This window comes from Beta vulgaris, chromosome 2, assembly GCF_026745355.1.
Source record: "Beta vulgaris subsp. vulgaris cultivar EL10 chromosome 2, EL10.2, whole genome shotgun sequence".
Classification (NCBI taxonomy): domain Eukaryota; kingdom Viridiplantae; phylum Streptophyta; class Magnoliopsida; order Caryophyllales; family Amaranthaceae; genus Beta; species Beta vulgaris.
In genome coordinates this window covers 10012520-10034653 of record NC_079203.1, presented here as the reverse complement: position 1 = coordinate 10034653, position 22134 = coordinate 10012520, and the positions used below count along the sequence as shown (strand labels likewise).

The 22134-nt window shown below is 36.4% G+C and overlaps 2 protein-coding genes and 1 long non-coding RNA gene across 3 annotated transcripts; all 3 read left to right on the top strand.

Annotated features, from left to right (window-relative positions):
* The first annotated feature begins 3579 nt into the window (after positions 1 to 3579).
* LOC130590563 (uncharacterized) lies at positions 3580 to 4119 on the top strand. The gene is made up of 3 exons (XR_008968414.1): positions 3580 to 3630; positions 3717 to 3840; positions 3986 to 4119. It is a non-coding gene; the product is annotated as an uncharacterized LOC130590563 (long non-coding RNA).
* Positions 4120 to 4138: 19 nt separating this feature from the next.
* Positions 4139 to 6469, top strand: LOC130590438 (uncharacterized). The gene is made up of 3 exons (XM_057392873.1): positions 4139 to 4207; positions 4348 to 4461; positions 6032 to 6469. Exons 1-3 carry the CDS (start codon positions 4139 to 4141, stop codon positions 6467 to 6469), a joined length of 621 nt encoding a protein of 206 aa, XP_057248856.1.
* Positions 6470 to 10020: 3551 nt separating this feature from the next.
* LOC104906291 (hypothetical protein) lies at positions 10021 to 21744 on the top strand. The gene is made up of 4 exons (XM_010695027.3): positions 10021 to 10187; positions 16011 to 16471; positions 20005 to 20620; positions 21087 to 21744. Exons 1-4 carry the CDS (start codon positions 10101 to 10103, stop codon positions 21546 to 21548), a joined length of 1626 nt encoding a protein of 541 aa, XP_010693329.1. The 5' UTR covers positions 10021 to 10100; the 3' UTR covers positions 21549 to 21744.
* The last annotated feature ends 390 nt before the right edge of the window (positions 21745 to 22134 follow it).

Sequence of the window (22134 nt, the reverse complement as noted above, 5' to 3'; positions counted from 1 at the left end):
AGTTGAAGAAGAACCGAATGGTGAAGCAAAGAAGTTTTTCGACCTTCTCAAGGCGGCCGAGAATCCCTTGTATGAAGGGAGCAAGATGTCCGTGCTGGAGATGGCTTCTAGAATCATAAGTTTGAAGTGTGAGTATAACCTACCACACAGGTGTGTTGATGGGTTTCTTAGTTTACTGAATGAGGTGATACCCCAGAACAACAACATGGGAAAAACTTTCTACGAGACAAAGAAAGTTCTAAAGGGTTTGGAGCTTGCTCATGAGAGGATACATGCATGTCCTAAAGGTTGTATGTTGTTTTGGAAGGGCGATGCTCACTTAGATAAGTGTAGTGTATGCGGTAGTGATCGGTACAAGAAAACTTCTAAGGGCAAGCTTATTCCTGCAAAAGTGTTAATCTACTTTCCAATCACACCGAGGTTGCAGAGGTTGTTTGCAACTAAGAACATCTCTCAGGAAATGACATGGCATGCCGACAATCCTCGAATGCAAGGTACCTTAGCACATCCAAGTGACAGTGAAGCATGGAAACACTTTGATAGAACCTTTCCCGATTTCGCTGCTGAGGCTCGAAATGTTAGACTCGGGCTGTGCACCGACGGATTTTCTCCATATGGTAAGTTCGGAGGGCAATATTCATGCTGGCCAGTTATCCTCACACCATACAATTTGCCTCCATCCATGTGCATGAAGAAACCATTCATGTTTCTTTCTTTGCTCGTTCCGGGCCTAAAAATCCCAAAGGAAACTTGGATGTGTTTATGCAACCTCTAGTTGAAGAATTGAAGCAGTTGTGGCATATTGGGGCTATGACCTATGATGTTTCAAGGAAGCAAAATTTCAACCTTCGAGCAGCGCTGCTTTGGACAATTAGTGACTTTCCTGCGTATGGTATGTTGTCCGGATGGTCTACTGCTGGAAAGAAGGCATGCCCTTATTGCATGGATAAAAGTAAGGCATTCTGGCTTGAACATGGGGGTAAAGTGACATGGTTCGATTGTCATCGACAATTTCTTCATTCTGACCACCCATTTCGAAAGAATAAGACTGCTTTTTGTAAGAATAGGGTTGAGAATGGCGTAGCTCCTCACATAATGTCTGGAGAGGAACTGTGGCAGTGCGTGAAAGACTTACCTAAAGCAACTGATGGTCCCGAGGCGCTGAACCGATTGAAGAAGGATAAAAAAGGTTGGTTGAAACAAATATTTGTGGGAGCTTCCATATTGGAAAGATTTGATTATCCGTCACAACTTAGATGTCATGCATGTTAGAAGAATTTTTTGACCAACTCATTAACACTGTGATGGATGTGAAGGGTCAAACTTCAGACACCCTTAGTGCAAGAAAGGCATGGCACGTGTTTGCAAACGCGGGAACTGGAGCTTGTTGATGATGGTGTGGGGAATTTGCAAGCCTAAAGCACCTTACACACTCGACAAAGCTCAGAAAAAGGTATTTTGTGAGTGGGTACGTGACTTGAAGTTTCCAGATGGCTTTGCATCGAACTTGAGTAGATGCGTGGATCTTAGTTATAGTAAATTGCAAGGATTGAAGAGTCATGACTGTCATGTATTCATGGAGAGGTTGTTGCCGGTTGGTCTAAAAGAATTGCTTCCTTTGCATGTTTGGAAGGCGATAACCGAAATAAGTCAATTCTTTCGAGACTTGTGTGCGTCCACAATCAAAGTCAGTGAGATGAAGCGCTTAGAGAACAACATCGCTGAGATCTTATGCAAGTTGGAAAAAATCTTTCCTCCATCATTTTTTAATTCAATGGAGCACTTGCCGGTTCACTTGCCTTATGAAGCAAAAGTTGGTGGCCCCGTCCAGTATAGGTGGATGTACCCTTTCGAAAGGTAACTGATTTGTTTTAAGTGTCATATAATACTGAATTCATACATAAAGTGCTAATCCTCACCTTACTGACAGGTTGCTTAACCACTTAAAACGTAAAGTGGGAAACAAAGCACGTGTTGAAGGTTCAATATGCAATGCCTACCTAACTGAGGAGACAGCGAACTTCTGCTCCAACTACTTTCAGCCCGGGGTTGACACAAAATCAAGGGACTTAGGAAGAAATGTCAATCCTGATGTTCTAGCACACATGGTCTTGGTGTCCCCGAGTTGTTCAGGGAAGCTGCGGTCGACCGGGAACAGATGGACGTTTGCGATGGTTGCAAGACAAGGAGTACGATCGAGCACATCTTTACGTACTTGCAAACAGTGGCATCTTAAGTGATTATGAAAGGTAATTTGGTGAGAAGTTGTAGACCCATTGTGTTACATTCTACTTGTCCTTTGCCTAACGTGTGTGACATTACTTACTCAAGGCGATTCGAGGATTATATTGTCAATTCAAGACCGAACATTGCTAAGGATGATGTGTGGAGCAAATGCGAAGCCGAGTTCCCTAGTTGGTTCAAGACAAATGTGAGTTTCGTACATTATTTGTTATAACCATTGAGATTCCTTCATGAACTAACTTAGTCCCTAAAATCAGGTCCTTGGTGCCATGACAAGTGACGATGTCACTCGAGCTCTTGCTATGGGTCCTTCCAGACAAGTGAGAATGTGGAATCAGTTCTTTGTGAATGGATATAACTTTCATACACAGGAATATGGCAAGAATAAGTCAACTATGAACTATGGTGTATGTGTACAAGCTGCTGATAGAGCTGATTACTTTGGCATTTTGGAGGAGGTTATTGAACTGGTGTACCATGGTAATTTGGTGTTTATAAGACAATTTTGTTCAAGTGCAATTGGATGGACTCGGACAAGGTATGAACATTCATGAACAGTACAAACTTGTGGAAGTCAATCACACCAAGAAATACCCAAAATATGATCCGTTTGTATTGTCGTACCAAGTTAGCCAAGTATACTACGCGCCGTATCCCAGTCTTAGGAGGGATAAAGTGCAATGGTGGGCTGTGTTTAAAACGAAGGCAAGGTCCAAAGTTGATGCCCCGGTTGATTTGGATGTTCTCCAGGAGGAAAGAGTTGATACCGCTGCAGTTCTTTGTGCTCCGGATGAGATACCAGATTATGATGCTGGTGACGACAACAATAATGATGAGATCATGGAATTTGAGGCGCCGAATGAACAAGGAGAACCAAGTGAATATGAAAGCAGCGACGAGACTGGTGATTTGACTGACGATGATGATGATGACGAGGATGATTTGTTTGATGACGTTTAGTGTATTTTGTTACCTTATGTAGTTTGCTTTTGTTGTAAGACAATATGTTTGTCATTTTATCGCTAGTGCAGACCTCTATGTGTAAGACATATTATTTATTTCTATTATATGTGATTAGTCATTTAATATGTTTTTAATTTGAAGCTTTTTCCAAATTGATTAATTATGTGATTTTCAATATTTTGTACTACGGTTTTATAATTTGTTTATGATTAATTTCATAGTTTATTGATTATAATATGTGTACTTTCAAGCTTTTGCAGATGTCATCAGGTACCGGATCCGGAGGTGGTCCTCGTGATGGGGGTAGTGGCAAGAGGGCGTGAGCCTCAGCCTGAGCGTGATGGCGAGTTGGAGAGGGACGAGGATAATTCATGAGGCTGGGGTAGGTGACAAGAAAAAGGAGTTGGATCCCAATGGACTTTGGTAAGTTATATTATGAGCGTAATACTTTATTACTTTTAATAGATTTTATTGGTGTTATTCACTTGGTTTTAATTGCTTTTTATCAGGTTTGAAGACAATGGAGTCATTCGCAACATGACTAAATGCTTCAAGCAACATTTCCATCATCCATGGAGGAACTATTCGCAGGTTGATGACGATACAAAAAACCTTTGGTTCTCTATTTTCAAGGTGAAATCATATTTGTTAAGTTTATAATATGTAAAAATATTAACTCGTTGTGCTTAGTTTTCTTATATATGTAAACTAACCCTTTATACTTAAGTTTATAATATGTAAACTAACCCTTTGTAATTGGTTTCTTATATGCATGTAGGGCTCATATAAATGGAGGGAGGAGCTTCAATCCCAAGTGAGGTCTACATACGACAGGAAAATGGCCAAAAGATTGAAAGATAATCACCACTCGATAGTAAAGAAGAAGGGTGGTGTTTGTCCGACATGGTTGTCTCTGAGCATTCACGAACAGATGATGAAGAATGCTCAAGACAAGGATTCAAAGCACGATCTCAGAAGGCTAGCAAGAACCGGCGAGGAGGTGACTTGACCAGCAGCGTACCTCCTTCTCATGTCCAGGGTCTATTTCCTCAGCAGAGCGCGCCAAGAGATTGGTAAGTGTAACTTGTTTGAATACATTTAATCAGAAACTTGATTTAATTAATGTCTTTGAACGTGTAGGCCGCACAGCGTGGATGGGTGCTGCCTTCCACTGTGGACTTGTTCATGGACACACACATGAGGGATGAGTCTGGAAAGAAGGTGCCGATCAACGACAAAGTCCAAAAAATCAAGGTAAGTGTTTTAAACTTGCTTAGAATCATACAACCAAGTAGTAGAAAGTTTAAATGAGTATTTTAGGACTTGCAAGAGCCATTAGAACTTGAAATAGGCATAGAGGTAGGATTAAAGGAACATGAAACCCAAAAAAGGCTCGAAATGGCTTAGTTTCTTCATTTTCATTGGCTAAGTGTTTAAACTTGCTTAGAATCATACAACCAAGTAGTAGAAAGTTTAAATGAGTATTCTAGGACTTGCATGAGGCATTAGAACTTGAAATAGGCATAGAGGTAGGATTATAGGAACATGAAACCCAAAAAAGGCTCGAAATGGCTTAGTTTCTCTCATTTTCATTGGCTAAGTATCTTAAACTTGCTTAGAATCATACAACCAAGTAGTAGAAAGTTTAAATGAGTATTCTAGGACTTGCATAGCTATTAGAACTTGAAATAGGCATAGAGGTAGGATTATAGGAACATGAAACCCAAAAAAGGGCTCGAAATGCTTAGTTTCCATTTTCATTGGCTAAGTGTCTTAAACTTGCTTAGAATCATACAACCAAGTAGTAGAAAGTTTAAATGAGTATTCTAGGACTTGCATGAGCATTAGAACTTGAAATAGGCATAGAGGTAGGATTATAGGAACATGAAACCCAAAAGGGCTCGAAATGGCTTAGTTTCTATCATTTTCATTGGCTAAGTGTATTAAACTTGCTTAGAATCATACAACCAAGTAGTAGAAAGTTTAAATGAGTATTCTAGGACTTGCATGAGCCATTAGAACTTGAAATAGGCATAGAGGTAGGATTATAGGAACATGAAACCCAAAAAAGGCTCGAAATGGCTTAGTTTCTCTCATTTTCATTGGCTAAGTGTATTAAACTTGCTTAGAATCATACAACCAAGTAGTAGAAAGTTTAAATGAGTATTCTAGGACTTGCATGAGCATTAGAACTTGAAATAGGCATAGAGGTAGGATTATAGGAACATGAAACCCAAAAAAGGGCTCGAAATGGCTTAGTTTCTCATTTTCATTGGCTAAGTGTCTTAAACTTGCTTAGAATCATACAACCAAGTAGTAGAAAGTTTAAATGAGTATTCTAGGACTTGCATGAGCCATTAGAACTTGAAATAGGCATAGAGGTAGGATTATAGGAACATGAAACCCAAAAAGGGCTCGAAATGGCTTAGTTTCTCATTTTCATTGGCTAAGTGTCTTAAACTTGCTTAGAATCATACAACCAAGTAGTAGAAAGTTTAAATGAGTATTCTAGGACTTGCATGAGCCATTAGAACTTGAAATAGGCATAGAGGTAGGATTATAGGAACATGAAACCCAAAAAAGGCTCGAAATGGCTTAGTTTCTTCTATCATTTTCATTGGCTAAGTGTATTAAACTTGCTTAGAATCATACAACCAAGTAGTAGAAAGTTTAAATGAGTATTTAGGACTTGCATGAGCATTAAGAACTTGAAATAGGCATAGAGGTAGGATTATAGGAACATGAAACCCAAAAAAGGCTCGAAATGGCTTAGTTTCTCTCATTTTATTGTAAGTGTTTAAACTTGCTTAATCCATTCTTGCAGGAAAGTTATGACAAAACTCTTGCTCAATGTGAAGAAAGAGGTGAAACCAAGGCCCCGAACCAGATTTTCTTTGAGACTGTTGGTGGCAGAAAGAAAGGGTGGGTTCCTGGTTTGGGGACGAGTGCAGACCTCTATTTTGAGAGGTCTTCGAGGGGAGGAGGTAGTTCGTCCTCCAGTTGCACTCCTTCCATGTTTTCTCAGTTGTCTGCGAAGTTTGAGGAAGAGAGAGCCGAGATGCAAAGAGAACGTGAGCGGATGCAGAAGGAGATAGAAGAGGAACGCATCGCCAGGCAAAAGGAGAGAGAGGAGGATCGCAGGGTGAAAAATGAGTACCTGGCACAGATGAGGGCGACTATGGAGACATACAGCCAGATGATGAGCCAGTGTGGTGGTTCATTCCCCTTCCCGGGCCTCGAGACCCCCCACCGGCGGTGGTGATGCGTGTGCGACTTAGGATCCTACATTAGCTTACACTATCTTGTTTATATTTCGGAACGTGAAAACATATAATTTAGTTAAAACCGTTAACTTATGTTTATGTATGTATGAATTTATATTAGTGTATTTATGAATTTATATTTAATGCAAACAGGTCATTAGTGCAGAATTCGGGCATTAGCGGACAGCTTGAGTATATATTTTGTTGGAAAACGATACAGGTTAAAAACTATTCAAATACAATTAGCTTTGTGTTAAAAAAAAATAGGAAATTTGCGTCCGCCTATGAAGTTAACGTCCGCTAAAAGAAATTTGAACCATGCAAGAGGTCGAGAAATTAGCGACTGTTTTCTAAAGGTAGCGTCCGCTGAAACAGACGCCAAGTAGCGTCTGTTTTGAAGACGGACGCTAATTAACATCCGGCTAACCCGACTCTAATTAGCGTCCGCCGTCAAAACGGACGCTACTTGGCGTCTGGCTTGGGAGCAGACGTTACTTTGAAAAAAGCGGACGTTAAACTTTCACGTCAGTCTTGCGGACGCTAAACTCCCAATTAGCGACCAGGGTTTTTGCATCAGCTCTTTTGCGTCCGTTGGCGGACGCTAATTTATTTAGCGACCGACTCCGTGTTTTTACCGTCCGATTTGGTCGGACGCTAAAGCCTTACATTGCTATTGTGGTCACCGCCACACCAACCACCGACCCACCATCCTAGCCACTGTCACCACCACCTCCGCTACCCTAACCAACACGCTGCCGCCGTAAGCAATTGCACCACCAAACCACCGGGAAAAAAATCCACCACATGCACCCATAAACCCATCACCACTTCCTCCCAAACAACACAACCACCCAAAAATCCACCAACAACACTTGAAAACCCATAAGCCAAACTTGAAAGAAAAAAAATAAAGAGTAAAAATGGATGAATACTTCTTCTTATCAATAATTATGGCTTTAAGGGTTAAATTCGGCCATGAAAACTTAAGATCTGAAGTTTTTATGGTCGAATTTGACCTTCAAAATCTCAAATTTCTCCTTCAATGGTGGTAGAAAAGAAAATAAAGAAGGGGCGTGGCGGTTACTTGGCGGTGGTGATGCGTGGCGGTAATTTCGCGGTGGTGGTGGATGGTGGTTATCAACATCAGTGAGGTGGCAGAGGCGAGGGAAGGGGGTAACGTGAGGTGGAGGTGGTTCTTGGAGAGAGAGGGGGAGGGGGAACATGGTGTAGGACTGGTGAGAAGTTGAAGGAGTTTTTTTTATTCCAAACAACCTTTTTAATCAAAGGGTTTTCCTTTCCATTCTCCTTGTTTCTCTTTCTTATACCCTTACCTTTTCCCCTATCTAAACCAAACACCCCCTAAAAGAATAATACTCCATCCGTTTCATTTTAATCTACACACTTACACTTTTCACGCATGCCAATGCAAAACTTTGAGGACATATATCTTTAATTTTGTATTTGTAAAAATTATAAAAAGTACATATTAATAAAATAATCCCTCCGTTTCATTTTAATATACACACTTACACTTTTCACGCATGCCAATGCAAAACTTTGAGAACATATATCTTTAGTTTTGTAATTGTAAAAATTATAAAAAATACATATTAATAAGATACATGTTATGATGAATCTAACAAGGTCCACATGACTATATTTTCATCCGCATATAAATCACAAATGATGGTCAAAGTGAAATTTGTGAATAGTGTAAAATATCAAAGTGTAACAATTAAAATGAAACGGAGGGAGTACATGTTATGATGAATCTAACAAGATCTCACATGACTATATTTTCATCTGCATACAAATAACAAATGATGGTCAAAGTGAAATTTGTGAATAGTGTAAAATATCAAAGTGTAACAATTAAAATGAAACGAAGGAAGTAGTAATTTGGGTTATTTTGAGAAGGTCTTTCTAAAAGTTGATATTATTCTAAATTTTGAATTATTTTGAACAAATAATTGAAAATTAATATTATTCACATTAATTTTTTTCCTTTCTTTATTCAGCAAATCTTTATCTATTACTTCTTATTCATCATGATCACCACGAAAACCAAATTAAACCACAACATGCATTATCATCACAAACTTCTTATTCATCACAAACAACTCCAAATTATTCATCATTATCATATATAGAACACTAAACCACGTCTTATTATTCATGATTTACCAACACATCATGTAAATTATTCATCATTATCATATATAGAACACTAAACTACATCTTATTATTCATGATTTACCAACACATTATGTAAATTATTCATAATTAAGCCAAGAAGAGTGTCAAGATACTTAACTAGCAGACTCAGCATCACTGATTTCACCATTGATATTGTTAACACCAACCGTAGGATGATTTGGAACATATTCATCATCATCATCGTCACTTACATCCTCTTTAGTATTTCCAGATTTTGGAACATTCATAATTAAGGTTTTTGCTGGTTTATTTTCTTCTGAACCATTATCATGATCCTCGAGAACTTCAGTCTTCTCAGATCTAGAACAGAGGATTTGACCACGAATTTTTCTAGAATTAGGGCTGAAAGTGTGAATATCTTCACAGTCGTTGCCTAATTCACAATACGGATATTCCGAACAAGAGTAGGTGTCACTTGGAATATCATCCTTTGATGAATGTGAAAAACCTAAACTCATCTCCAAAATCTCAACAAGGGACTGAACAGGGGACTTATGACAAATTTGAACGGAAAAAATCCAAACCAAATTGATCTGAATTGTGGACGCTTTCAAGCAAATTCTATCAAAAAAATTCAATAAAACAGTTTTTCGGATCTGGAATCAAGAAGGGGACGGATGCAAAATTTTCGAGCATAAAGATGCATTATATAGGGAACTTACAGTATATGAGATGAATAGATTTGGATCGAAATAATTTCCAGGTATGTAAATTGCAAATTCATTGAAGGAAATCCAGATGTGAACACTTGAAAAGAGATATTGACTAGACATTTTTAGAGTTTGTGTATGAACAGAGAAAAGAAGAGAGGAAATGTCAGAGATGTAGAGGAGAGAGAAAGTAAACAACAGTTACCAAGTTGTGAGGATTAATGAGAGAGAAAATGGTGTATAAACACTTACTCAGTAAAAGATTCCACCGAATGTCATTAATAGGATACATTTTCACATGCTGAACTGAGTACAAAAATGTAAATAAGAAAAACCAATTAGGGTATTTTAGGTAGAATCGTCTATGACCAAAAATATAACCAAGCACTATATTTTGGAACACCTGAAGAGAAAATGAAGCACTTTATTGTGGGACGGAGAGAGTATTTTATATATATATAATTAAAGTCGAGTCTCAAGAGAAGAAAACGAAGCAAAACTTAATTGTCAAACGCTAACGCAGGCAGTAACACATGTTTTGGTGCAGAAAAATGAATTAAGTACGCAATGTTCTAAAGGAAGCCTAACATGATACGCTAAATGGCAGACGTCAAGAAAATTTATTATAAAATATTAAAATGTAAACGAAGAAAGTTCCCATTAGTAAAAAAAAAATGGTTCTACTCTTTCAATTTCTAGTATATAAAAATAGGGGAAGCATCAACCATTAGATGTATATGTAGTTTCTATTTCTCTCTTGGAAATGGCAAAACGCCTAAGCCACTCTTTCATCCTCCTGGTTATTAGTATTACACTTCCATGGATTCTCGTAACAGCAAATTATGATCCTGTAAGTTTAATTCTCTTTCTTTTTTATTTTTTTCGTATGCATGTATTGAGGTAATGAATTAGGGAAGTAATAAAATGAAAATAAATGTGAGTGGTGATGACAAAGGATGATGTAGTTTTGTTGTGATAAGGAGAGAAAGAGGAAGAAACTATTATTCCTTGAATAAGGGTAATAATTAGAAAAATTTGTCAAAAAAATCTTTTAGGAGTTTAATTTTGCGGAAAAAAAAACTAATAAAACATTTTTTGCGAAAACAAATGAAAAAGTTAACTATTTTTGCAAGATGAAACCTGAGATCATTTTCCGTTGTTGACCCTTATCTTTCCGGCGTTGACCCTAGCAATTTCCCTCCTTCCTTCATAATCACCACCTAGCCACCACTACCAACACCTGCCGCCAGCCTCCCACCACACCAACCACCCCTCTCCCTATTTTCCTCACTCATCCTATCTCTCACTTTCCATGGCTCCTACTTTCTTCTCTCGCACCTCTCCTCCCCCTGTGTGTTGCCGCTTCAGACTCTAAGCCCCATCCCTTCCTGAATTACCTCCCTCTTTCCATGGTTCCCACTTTCTTCTCTCGCACCTCTCATACCCCTGGTCATGTGATGGTGTGGTGGGTTCAAATTTTCTAGGTTGTCGAGGGAAAGGAGATAGGGTAGGGGCAAAGGGGGGGGGATGGGGTTGCCGCCTGAGGGGCCGGGGTGGAGGGAGGGGTTGGGGGCTGCTGGTGGGGTGGGCTGTAGTTGGTGGGGGTTGGGCTGGGGGTAAAGTGGGGGGGGGGTGGCGATAGGTTTTGGTAGTGGTGGCTAAGTGGTGATTATGGAGGAAGAAGGGAAATAGAGGTGGTCGACGCCGAAAAGTATATGGTCAACACCGGAATATGGTCTCAGGTTTCATCTTGCAAAAATAATTACGGGTCGTTCGGTATTACTGTGGTTTTCTGTTTTTTGGTTTTTTGATTTTCAAAGTCATATGATATATGTCCTATAATGAATAAAAAAATTAGTCAAATTTATTGAAAACATGATGACTTTGAGAACTGACAACTAAAAAGTGAAAACTATTTTTTCTGGTTTCCTGTTTTTGGTTTTTGGTTTTTAGTTTTGAAAAAAAACTGAAAACTGAAAAGAAAAAACGATAACGAACTTCCCCTAACTTTTTGGTTTATTTTCGCAAAAAATTCTTTATAAGGTTTTTTTTTTCACAAAATTGAACTCGTAAAAGTTGTTTTTTGGAAATTTTTTCTTAATAATTATCGTAAAGGAATAGTAGATAGTGAGATAACTATTACCACCATAATAAGGAATTAAGGATAATAATTCTCCCCTTCTCTTTTCTTCTTGCCAATACTAGTTTATACTCATCGCGTCACTAAGATTGTGAATACTTTAATAAACTTAGTGTAACTATGTGCAAAATTTGAATCATCGTGTCGCTAATGGAAACTATGAAAATGTTTCTCTTTACAAAACTTTGTACAGAATTTTTCTTGAGTTTGTCTTGTAAGAGACCGCCTACTTTTAAATTAAAATTAGGCAATGCTAAGCCCAATATTGAAGCCCAATAGTTACTAGGTTAATTTATTTCGGTCACTAGTTTAATCCATTTAGTTAATTACTAGGTCTACTTTTATATTAAAATTAGACCGTCTCTTTTAATAATTTTTCATTTTTCTAATAAAATATACTAGATGTAATTATGAAATTAATTTTACTTTGATAATGATTTCGCACACATAACGTGTATATAAGACTAATACTCTCTAACATTACCTTATTCCTTTTATCTTCATGACCACCTTAGTTTGACTTTTGTTATTCCTAAATCCGTGACCTTAATTCAAGTAGGGCCTAGGGGTATAAATTCTTGGTTTAGACAGACAGTTTGATCAAAAATATTTATTAGATAAAATATTAGTTGTATAAAATATTAATAAACCACATACATAAGAAAAATAAATATGGAGCTTTATGAACATCATATATGTATGTTAATATATGATTTTGGACTTCCAAATTGTTACTCTTACGTGATTTAAATGGTTCTCGCTTGTTTATAAAAAAAACTTATTTCTGCCTTATATTATATTTGTATTTATATTTTTCATTTGATAATTAAGTATTAATGAAAATGAACCATAACTATATAGTTCTAAGAGTTATTACAAGGAAGCTTCAAACTCATATTGCTCATGGGTTAAAAATAGGAATAGAACATGAGATCGTCGTTATTTGATATAGGATATTGACTAAAGTTATATGCTGTGATGCACATTTTGCTTTTTTTGGTATATGTTATGATATGGAATATGAGTGTATAACCAGTATGTGCTTAGGAGTTTGATGATAATTGGTTCATTAATAATTATGATAAAACTTAGGATAATACCGAGATTAACCAAAATCAACTCTCCAATCTCTTAGGGATTATTTTATTTTAAAAAATTGATGGTTCATTATTTCATAAAAAAATATTTTCAAACTAAGTTACATTTAGTGTTAGTTTATGTTTATGTAATAGAATTAACACTCACGATCAATTATTTTAGGTGGAAAATTATTAGGATAATTGATTTATAATAGTTGATTGATGGTTAGGATGATTTGTTTTGGTTTTTATTTGCAATTGATTTTTGGAACATTGCTCATAGTCCGTCATGATTTTAAAAAAGCGAAAAATCTTTCATACTACATCTACTCCTATTGACTTAGATGTTGTTACCCATTTCTTTATTAGGATGTTTTCGCAGTTGCTTCTATTAGAAATATTACCTTCTTTATATAACATAAAAAAAAGTAAGAGAGGAGTAGTAAAGAAAGGTTTTCTTTGGATCTTTTCCCACGTCCACTGACCCCTAGCAACAACATAGAGAAACGAAAGGAACATTACTAAATACTAAGTTTTGACTTATATAAAGGTGAATTTGAAAGAAACAATGAAGGGAATTGTTGAATTTAAAGGTTTTCAAGGCTAGAATGAAGAACAAGATAAGAATAAATATTAAGAACTTGTTGTGTCGTGGCAAACAAACCACTGCCTTGAAAACATGATTCGGTGCAACCGGGTGCATAATGTACTTACCGATTCGTTTCCTAAGGTTTTCACAACTCTCAACACACAATGTCACTCTTGGGTGTGAGATGGAGTAACACTAGTACAGAAATAGTGATTTGCGTCAAACCAGGGACGCTCATTTTCATCGGACATCGGTTCGACGACACAAGTCTCGACGCAGATGAAAAAGATGGGATCTGTGTCGGATGAGGGTAGGACACATATGTTGAGACATTTGCGTCGGATATAACCCTACGTCCGACGCACATGATGCCTTGCCAGCACCAGCCAACGCCATTTGCGTCGGACCCTGCGCTATATGCCACGCAGATAAGTGCCATCTGCATCGCACATAGCGCAGGGTCCAACGCAAATGGGTATTATTTTATTAAAAAAATATGAAGCCATAAATATTGTAGAAGCTTCGTGCGCATTTCTGGTGTTTACCACTAATTATTAGAACATTCAAAATTTATTACAAACCACCATAATCATTTGAAAAAAATATGTAAAATAGATACAAACAAATTATATTGCAGTATGTAAATAAAATGTAAATCTAAAACTGAATCTAGAACAATCGAGGAAGTAATTGAATAGCCTATCATTCTGCGATGTTTTCCGCCAGCCAGCGCCACACATATATCATATGAACAACCTGTAAAATGAAAAAAAAATTCAGAATAGAAATAAAACGAAAATCCTAGGATAAATGCCAAAATAGATAAACAAAAAAATCAGATATAGGAACTAAAAAAACGAAAGGTCAAAATAGTAAACGAAAGGTCACCAACATCAGTAGAAATTTTTTAGTTTTCAAATCTAAAAATGCAAAAACGAAAATTAATCAAAAAATGAAAAAAATGAAACCCTAAACGAATCAGACCGAAAAATGAAAAAATGTTGAATTTGTGTAGTCGCCGAAAAAAAAAGGCAAATCGAGTAGTTGGAATAATCAATTTCTTCAATGGCGATTTCGAGTGTTTACCAGAAAAATCGAATTGGTCATGTTCTACCATTATCAATTTATTCAATGGCAATTACGAGTTCAACGATAAGAGACTAGGGTTCGAGTTCAGCGTCGTCATCTTGTTGGAAGAGAGAGAGAGAATTACATTCAGATGGGAAGAAGAGTGATTTTAGGGTTTAGAGGAGAGGATGAGAGGCGCTCAAGAGTTGAGAGGCGAACGGGTTTGCATAGTTAAGTTGAGAGGCGAACAGGTTTGATGAGAGAATGGAGAGAGACATGAGAGAGAGAGAGAGAGAGAGAGACGCTAGAAAAAAAGAACGGCTGTGAGGACAATGGGAAAGTGTGAGGAGACGTGCTAGGGTTTAAAAAAAGTGAGTTGGGCTTTTGGGTTGATCTGCGTCAGATGGGCCAATGGATCCGACGCAAATTAGCCTTTTGCAACGCATATTAGTTAAGTGTGACGCAGATATGGCTTCAAATTTTGTCACCTGGATGCAGCAATGTGCGTCGGATGGGCCTCAGTGTCCGACGCACATGAGCTATATGTGGCGTACATCAATATGGTACGATGCATATGGCTCGTATCTGGTGCTTACGCAATGATGTTTTGTGACGCACTCTAGCTTCATAGCATGCGACGAAAATTAGGTTTTTGCGTCGTTTTGCATTTCATGCGATGCAAATCGTCCTTTTTCTACTAGTGAGTCACTAAAACTAATGCCCAAAAGAGATGAAGAAAAGAAGAAGAGAGAGAGTGGAAAGATACATGTCAAATCAGAAAATGAAACATATTTATAGGAGTAGATCAGAAGAAGAAGTAACATCCCAAAAGCAATCAAAGGATTCCAAGGAATCCAATGATAAAATTAATCCACTTGGTGTCATGAAGATGAAGAATTGAAACTCTCATCATCAAGAGAAATAATTGAATAACATAAATTACCATCATAAGGATGAAAACCATCCTTAATCACGTAATTAAAAGGGGGTTACACAAAGCATCCGAGAAAATAATTAAAACCCGGGAAATAAGGTCTCTCGGCCTTCGGTCTAGCCCCGCCCGATCTGGTCCGAGACGAAAATCAAAAACCATCATAGGGATCACCCGACTGACCGAAACCCACCCGATCCGGCACAAACAGCGACTGTCCAATCCCAGCGCCCCATAATTTTCCCGTTTTCCATCTTTACTTCCAACAGGAATAAACATAATCATGGTACTCCCTTTAATTCTTAAGTTTTGTCCAATTCCATTTTGGTTATCTTTTTGTATGTGGGACAGTAGAAAAAATAGAGAGAGATTATAGGGATTATATCACCAAAAAAAAGAGACAATTTTTCAGGGGCAAGCTAAAATGGAAAGTGAGATAATACCTTAGATAGAAATGGATTATTAATAAAAAGAAGTGTTGAACACAAATCTCCGGCCTTAAATTTTCCGAACTCATGTACCACTTGTAAGTTGTAAGTGTGGCATAACAATTCATCGAGCATTATACGCTTGAGTGTATTTATAACACTCATTATTTTGGATCATATGTTGGAGAATGTGAAAGAGTGTAAAGTTACACTTGAATTTAAGATGTTAATTATATGTATGGGTTGTTATTATCACTATGATCCACCACTTTGTAATCAAAACTTTAAATCGCACAATAATTAACTAATAATAAGATCCTTACAAAGATTATGGAATAGATTATTTTTTTCTCCTATATACACAAGTAGCATCATGACACTCAATATAGTGATGTCAAGAAATAGTACATAATCATGCTTATTGCTTATTTATGACAGAAAAATTGGCTTAACCATGGAGGAGATTTACTGAATAGAAGATTTGCCTCCAAAGAGACCAAGATTAGTCCACAAACCGTTCATAATTTGAGACTAAAGTGGAGATTTGAAGCAGAAAGAGATATAACAGCAACCCCAGCAATATACAATGGAGTTGTATACTTTCCTAGTTGGGATGGCTATGTTTATGCAGTCAAGGCTTCAGATGGCTCTCTCGTGTGGAAGAAGTTCATTCAAGAGCTCACTAGGATTCCTTCACCGGGCATCGTCGCCAACGTTAACGTGACCGTTGCAAGGGCAACACCCACAGTAGCTCCAGACCTGGGGCTACTGCTTGTTGGAGTTTATGGACCATCTTATGTGCTTGGCCTAAGGATTAAAGATGGTTCATTGGTTTGGATGACTAGATTGGATCCGCATAATGATAGTATAATCACCATGTCTGGAACTTATTATAACAGGTTCGTTTTCGATCAATATTTGGTGATTGCATATTAAGATAAGGAAAATGATATACATAGCCCTTAGGGCTATGTATAAGGTGCTTAAAATGGAAATAAAATTTTTGAATCAAGTATTTATTACCTCAGTTAATGTGAAAATGTGTCTTGAATTCTTAAACTGTTTCCATTTAAAGAAATGTATTTAATGCTTACCCTTAAGATAATTGGTTTGTAATGTGAGATTCGGGTAGGTGAAATGGGCATGTGATCGGCCATCTTTGAAGGAAAAATCTCGGGAAAATATCATCCAAGGTGATAGGGTAACACTTTCAACTTTAGGAAAGGGTATAAACGTAATCTTACTTACCATAAAAAGAATTTCCACCAGGTTTCCACGAGGCTGTATAAAAATGCCCAAAGTGTCCTCATGCTTTTAATAATGCACCATGTATCCCTGTGTTAGAAAATTATTTTGATTTAACCTTATAATCAAGTCTCCTTAATTACAAATTTAATTTATTGACCAAATACCATGTACTTTTATCTAGTTTTATTTCTCCTATGCCTAACAAATAGGGATGAGTATGGGTCAGGACCCTACTTAGATTCGGTTGGACCTGGCCCATTTTTAAGGATCTGGGTCTAAAATTTTGAGCCTCATTAGGTTCGGGTCGGAGCTGTATCTAAGTGTCTAACAACGGATCCGAGTCTGATAATTTTAGACCCAGATCCGACTCAGAGACCCGGTGTGTTTTTTTAACATATAACATATAAAAAACAATATAGAATATATAAATTAATTTTACCTTAAATCTCTACACATAGGCCACAAGCCCACAACTAGGGATGGCAATCCAGTCCGGATCCGACCCTAGTCCGCTCCGATCCGAAGGAAAAAATCCGAGTTGACTCCGACAAAAAGGTAATCCGACTCCGTTTAAAAAGTCCGACTCCGAGTCGGAGGAGGGTCGGAGTCGGATCTCATAAAATAGTCCGACATCCGAATCCGACTCCGACATTGAGTCAATCAATCCTTTTTTCTTATTTATGTTAATGTATTATTTATGTATAAACTGACTTCGACTTTCAGCCAATTATATTATATATGATTTTCCCATTAAAGAAATGATTGTTAAAAATAATAGTAATATTTAGATTATTTGTACTATATAAGATGTCCATATGATTATTAAAACAAATTGTAATGATTAGATTATTGTATTATAGAAGACTATTCTATCATAAAAAATGGGCAAAAAATAAGTCGGGTCTAATTCAGAGACGGATGTTCGGATTTCAAGTCGTATGTTCGGATTTTCAGTCGGATGTTCAGATTTCAAGTCGGATGTTTGGATTTCAAGTCGGATTGGATTTGGAGTCGGATGTCCGGATTTTAAGTTGGGCCGGAGTCAGATTTTCGGAGTCGGATGTTGGAGTCGGACTCAGATTTAAAATCCGAATTCTTGTAGGGTCGGAGTCGGATTATGCATAATCCGGTCCAAGTCCGACCCGTTGCCATTCCTAGCCACAACCAACCACTTCGAATTTCGACCTTCCCGTTTCTCTATGTCTTCCTGCTTCACTTCGAACTTTGAATCCCTAGTTCTACTTTGAAAGAATTTTTATTATTATTATGAATTTGAGTAACTTAAACTTATTGTAGACCAATTGTGAGTTGTAACAATTTGGTATTACATTGTTGTGGTTGTTTAATTTAGGATATTTTGTGAAAGAATTAAACTACTATTTTATTTGTCCCATATCATTTTAATTACTAAGGAAAATGTGCGTAAAAAATCACAAAGTAAAAAATTAAATAGAAAGTCAAAATATGCTTGAGACCCATTTTGGACCCAAGACCCACCATACCCATTGGGTATGGGTAAGGGTCCAAATTTTTTAGACCTTGTGGGTCTGGACGGGTCTAGATCCAAATAAAAAAATGCGGGTTTGGGTTGGGTCTAGTTGGACCCGCCCCAAGTTTGGCTCATGCCCATCTCTACTAACAAATCAGCAAACGAAGTGATCCCTTCCCCTTTTCAATTTTGGCGAATCCTCCACTGATTCGGTGACCACCAACCATATCATATTACCTAATCTTATTGTTATTGTTATTGATATTAAATTGTTGTTGTTATTTTTACTATCATTTTTTTTGAAATAATAATAATAATTATTATTACTATCATTATTATTATTATTATTAGTATTATTATTATTATTATTATTATTATCATTATCATTATTATTTTTATATTAAAGTATTTAGGTAGCTTTTAGTTTGTGAACAGGGAAGTCTCTTACTATTTTAGATATCTCTATTATATAAGTGAAGGAGGGAGGAAGATAGTGTCCCTTCACAAAAAGTCTAATATACCCCTTAATGATTTATTGTCGTATATATTAAATAGTCTTTTCTTCTTACTACTTGCCATATATATTGAACAAGTTAATAATGGAAATGAATTACGAATTTCAATCATATGTTAAGTTAAGGAGAATGATTTTCTCTTCTTAGATATGTGAGAAAAACTCTGATCAAAAATTAAATTGACAATAGAACTTGATTGAAATTACAATTCATACAAAAAATAGAAACTTGAATTTCATATTAATAATTATAATAATAATATCTCAAAACCTAAATGTTGAAATAATTCAGTATTCTCTATTATATTATAATATTAAATGATTGAATTTGGTACAGATTTAAGCACAAACTTTCTTCTGCTTTGTATTTCCTTCACTTATATAATAGAGATTTGAATAATGATGAACAAATAACTAAAAACACAAAAAAACATTGATTTAAGAAAAATATATTTAAAAAAATAAAAATCATTGTAATTTTTTTTGAATCAAATTTTTTGTAGCACTGATAAATAACTAATTATAAAAAAGAATGTTAATATAACATGCAGGCATAGCGTGCAAAAAATACTAGTGCAACAGCCAACAAGTAATCAAGAGAGGAGAGACAAAGAGGCATGGGGCATGGCTATGGAAACCCGAGCAAAGAAAAAAAGAAAGGAAGCTAGAGAAAAGAGAGAAAGGAATGAGTTAACTAAGCGGCTTTTTTGTTTGAGAAGAAAGATAACAAAACAACTTTGCCCTCCACCTCTAAAGTTTAATCTTAGATTTCCTTAGGTTGATTTTTGTTACCCTCTTAATACATTACCCTGAATTCAAGCATATCCTTAAAGGAAAAGTTATTTCATAGTTTGATTTCGCGCTTTGTCTACTCCTCCTATTATCCATTTGGTACGAAACTTTATATATTAGTTATTAACTGAATGACACTTGATATTAACCACATAACTATATCATTAGTGGTAAAATGCAAGTTCAAAAATAAAATCTCATTATGAAACATTCTTTTGTAAGAATTGAAGAAACTCTTACCGGAATGCATGCTTTAATTTATTAGTACTAGTTTTAAATTACATGACTAAAAACCTTTGCATTTGCACGGGGGATCTTTAAATAAACATGAAAGTCAGCTTAGGAAGATGAATTAATCTTGAATTCCTCTTAAAAATATTCTATTTCAGGAAGTATTATGTGGGAGTGTCATCATTAGAAGAAGAAACTAGCATAGAAGAATGTTGTAACTTTCGAGGTAGCTTTGTAAAATTGGACGCAAGAACTGGTGCCATACTATGGCAAACGTACATGTTGCCAGACAATCATCAGCAACGTGGGGAGTATGCTGGAGCAGCTATATGGGGAAGTAGCCCACCCATCGATGTGTCAAGAAACCTTATTTACATAGCTACTGGAAATCTTTATTCTGCCCCTCAACGAATTAGGGATTGTTCAGAGAGGGAAAACAATCAAACTTTCCCAACAAATACAAGCTTGTGTGTGGAACCTGAAAACCATTCTAATTCATTCTTAGCCTTGGAATTAGACACGGGTGACATTAAATGGTATCATCAAATAGGAGGATATGATGTTTGGTTCTTTGAATGCAATGATATTTCTGTTAGTCCAGATTGCCCTCCAGGGCCTAACCCCGATGCTGATTTTGGTGAAGCACCCATGCTAGTAACTATTATGAATAATAATAATAGGACCAAACGACCACATGATATTGTTGTTGCAACACAAAAAAGTGGGTTTACTTGGGCTCTTGATCGAGATGATGGAAACCTCGTTTGGAGTACGGTATGTATAATTTAAAGTTATAATAATTTTTGCACATTTATCTTTTTCAATTACCGAAATATTTTATTGAATATCATCTAATAATATATATAATACGGTTTCTTCACCATATACCCTGAGTTTTCAAAAAATTCACCAAGTACCCTCCATGTTCTCATTTCTCAAAATTCACAAGGTACATCATAGTTTTATGTAAATATAATCAAATGACTTTAATGACTCAGGTGTATTTTGATGTATTAACACAAATTAAAACTCGAGGGTACCTTGTGAATGCATTAAGGATATTTTGATGTATTAATACAAAACTCGGTGGTACCTTGTGAATTTTGAAAACATGGAGGGTGCTTAGTAGTGAAGTTTTTGAAAACTCGGGGTACTTGGTAAAAAAACTGTATATTATATATAATTGTTCATTTCTTATGAATAAAGATAATGGAATCTTACATAACATTAAATATTGCAGGAAGCTGGGCCAGGAGGTTTAGGAGGAGGAGGGATTTGGGGATCAGCCACAGATAACAAAAGAATTTATACCAACATTGCAAACACTGATCAAAAAACTTTTATCCTTAATCCATCTAATGAAACCACAACAGCTGGTGGATGGGTTGCAATGGATGCTTCAACCGGTAAGGTATTATGGTCTACAGGAAATCCTAGTAATGCCTCTAGCAACGGCCCTATTACAGTGGCTAATGGGGTCGTTTTTGCGGGATCAAGCAATAGTACAACGGGACCTATTTATGCCATGGTTGCTGAAACTGGTAATATTATTTGGTCATTTGACACTGGAGCGACTATCTACGGAGGTGTATCAGTAAGTGATGGATGCATTTATGTTGGACATGGCTATAAAGTTGGGATTGGATCTTTTAATCCTGCTTTCAGCACAGGAATAACACTTTTTGCTTTTTGTGTGGATTAACAATAGTCTAACGTTAGATTTGCATCTCACATGCCATGTAATAATATAAAAAAAATACTTAAAATAGTAATTTACAATACAGTATCTGTTGTTGGCCCCAGATGATATGATTATTTATTTTAGTTAGTTTCCGATTAGTTACCACATAAACAAATCCTATGGGACTTCCGATAATTAGTAGATTATAATTTTGCCATTGTTAGGTTATTATGCTATGTTTTTATCATCATATATCATCATATATAATATTAAAGCAAGAAAAAATTAGCCTACGTGGCAGCCTCATAGAAATTTTGCTCTCACAATTCACCCTACATTCATAGAGCAATGAAATAGATGCCACGTGTCACATTCCATTAAAATGATTATGTTTGATTCCTTTATTATTAGTTTCCCAAATTTTGAAAATCAGTCATTGAATGTTTAGGAAACCTCCAATTTCCTTAAGTTGAAGATATATCCGTGATTTTGGGCTGTAAAAGTAAGATTCCTCACTGGAAGGAAATCTCCACTTAAGCAAATCTTCCAAGGTTTTTCCTTTCCTGTCAAATATTCCATTCAGCTACTCTTTTTGAAGTTGAAAAAT

Bases quoted from the DNA above. Each gene is read 5' to 3' on its own strand.
- LOC130590438 (XM_057392873.1), top strand. From the start codon at position 4,139: ATGATGAAGAATGCTCAAGACAAGGATTCAAAGCACGATCTCAGAAGG. The intron at 4,208-4,347 runs GTGACTTGACCA...TTGAACGTGTAG, and splicing joins TAGCAAGAACCGGCGAGGAG to GCCGCACAGCGTGGATGGGT. The intron at 4,462-6,031 runs GTAAGTGTTTTA...CCATTCTTGCAG, and splicing joins ACAAAGTCCAAAAAATCAAG to GAAAGTTATGACAAAACTCT.
- LOC104906291 (XM_010695027.3), top strand. From the start codon at position 10,101: ATGGCAAAACGCCTAAGCCACTCTTTCATCCTCCTGGTTATTAGTATT. The intron at 10,188-16,010 runs GTAAGTTTAATT...TATTTATGACAG, and splicing joins TAACAGCAAATTATGATCCT to AAAAATTGGCTTAACCATGG. The intron at 16,472-20,004 runs GTTCGTTTTCGA...ATTCTATTTCAG, and splicing joins TCTGGAACTTATTATAACAG to GAAGTATTATGTGGGAGTGT.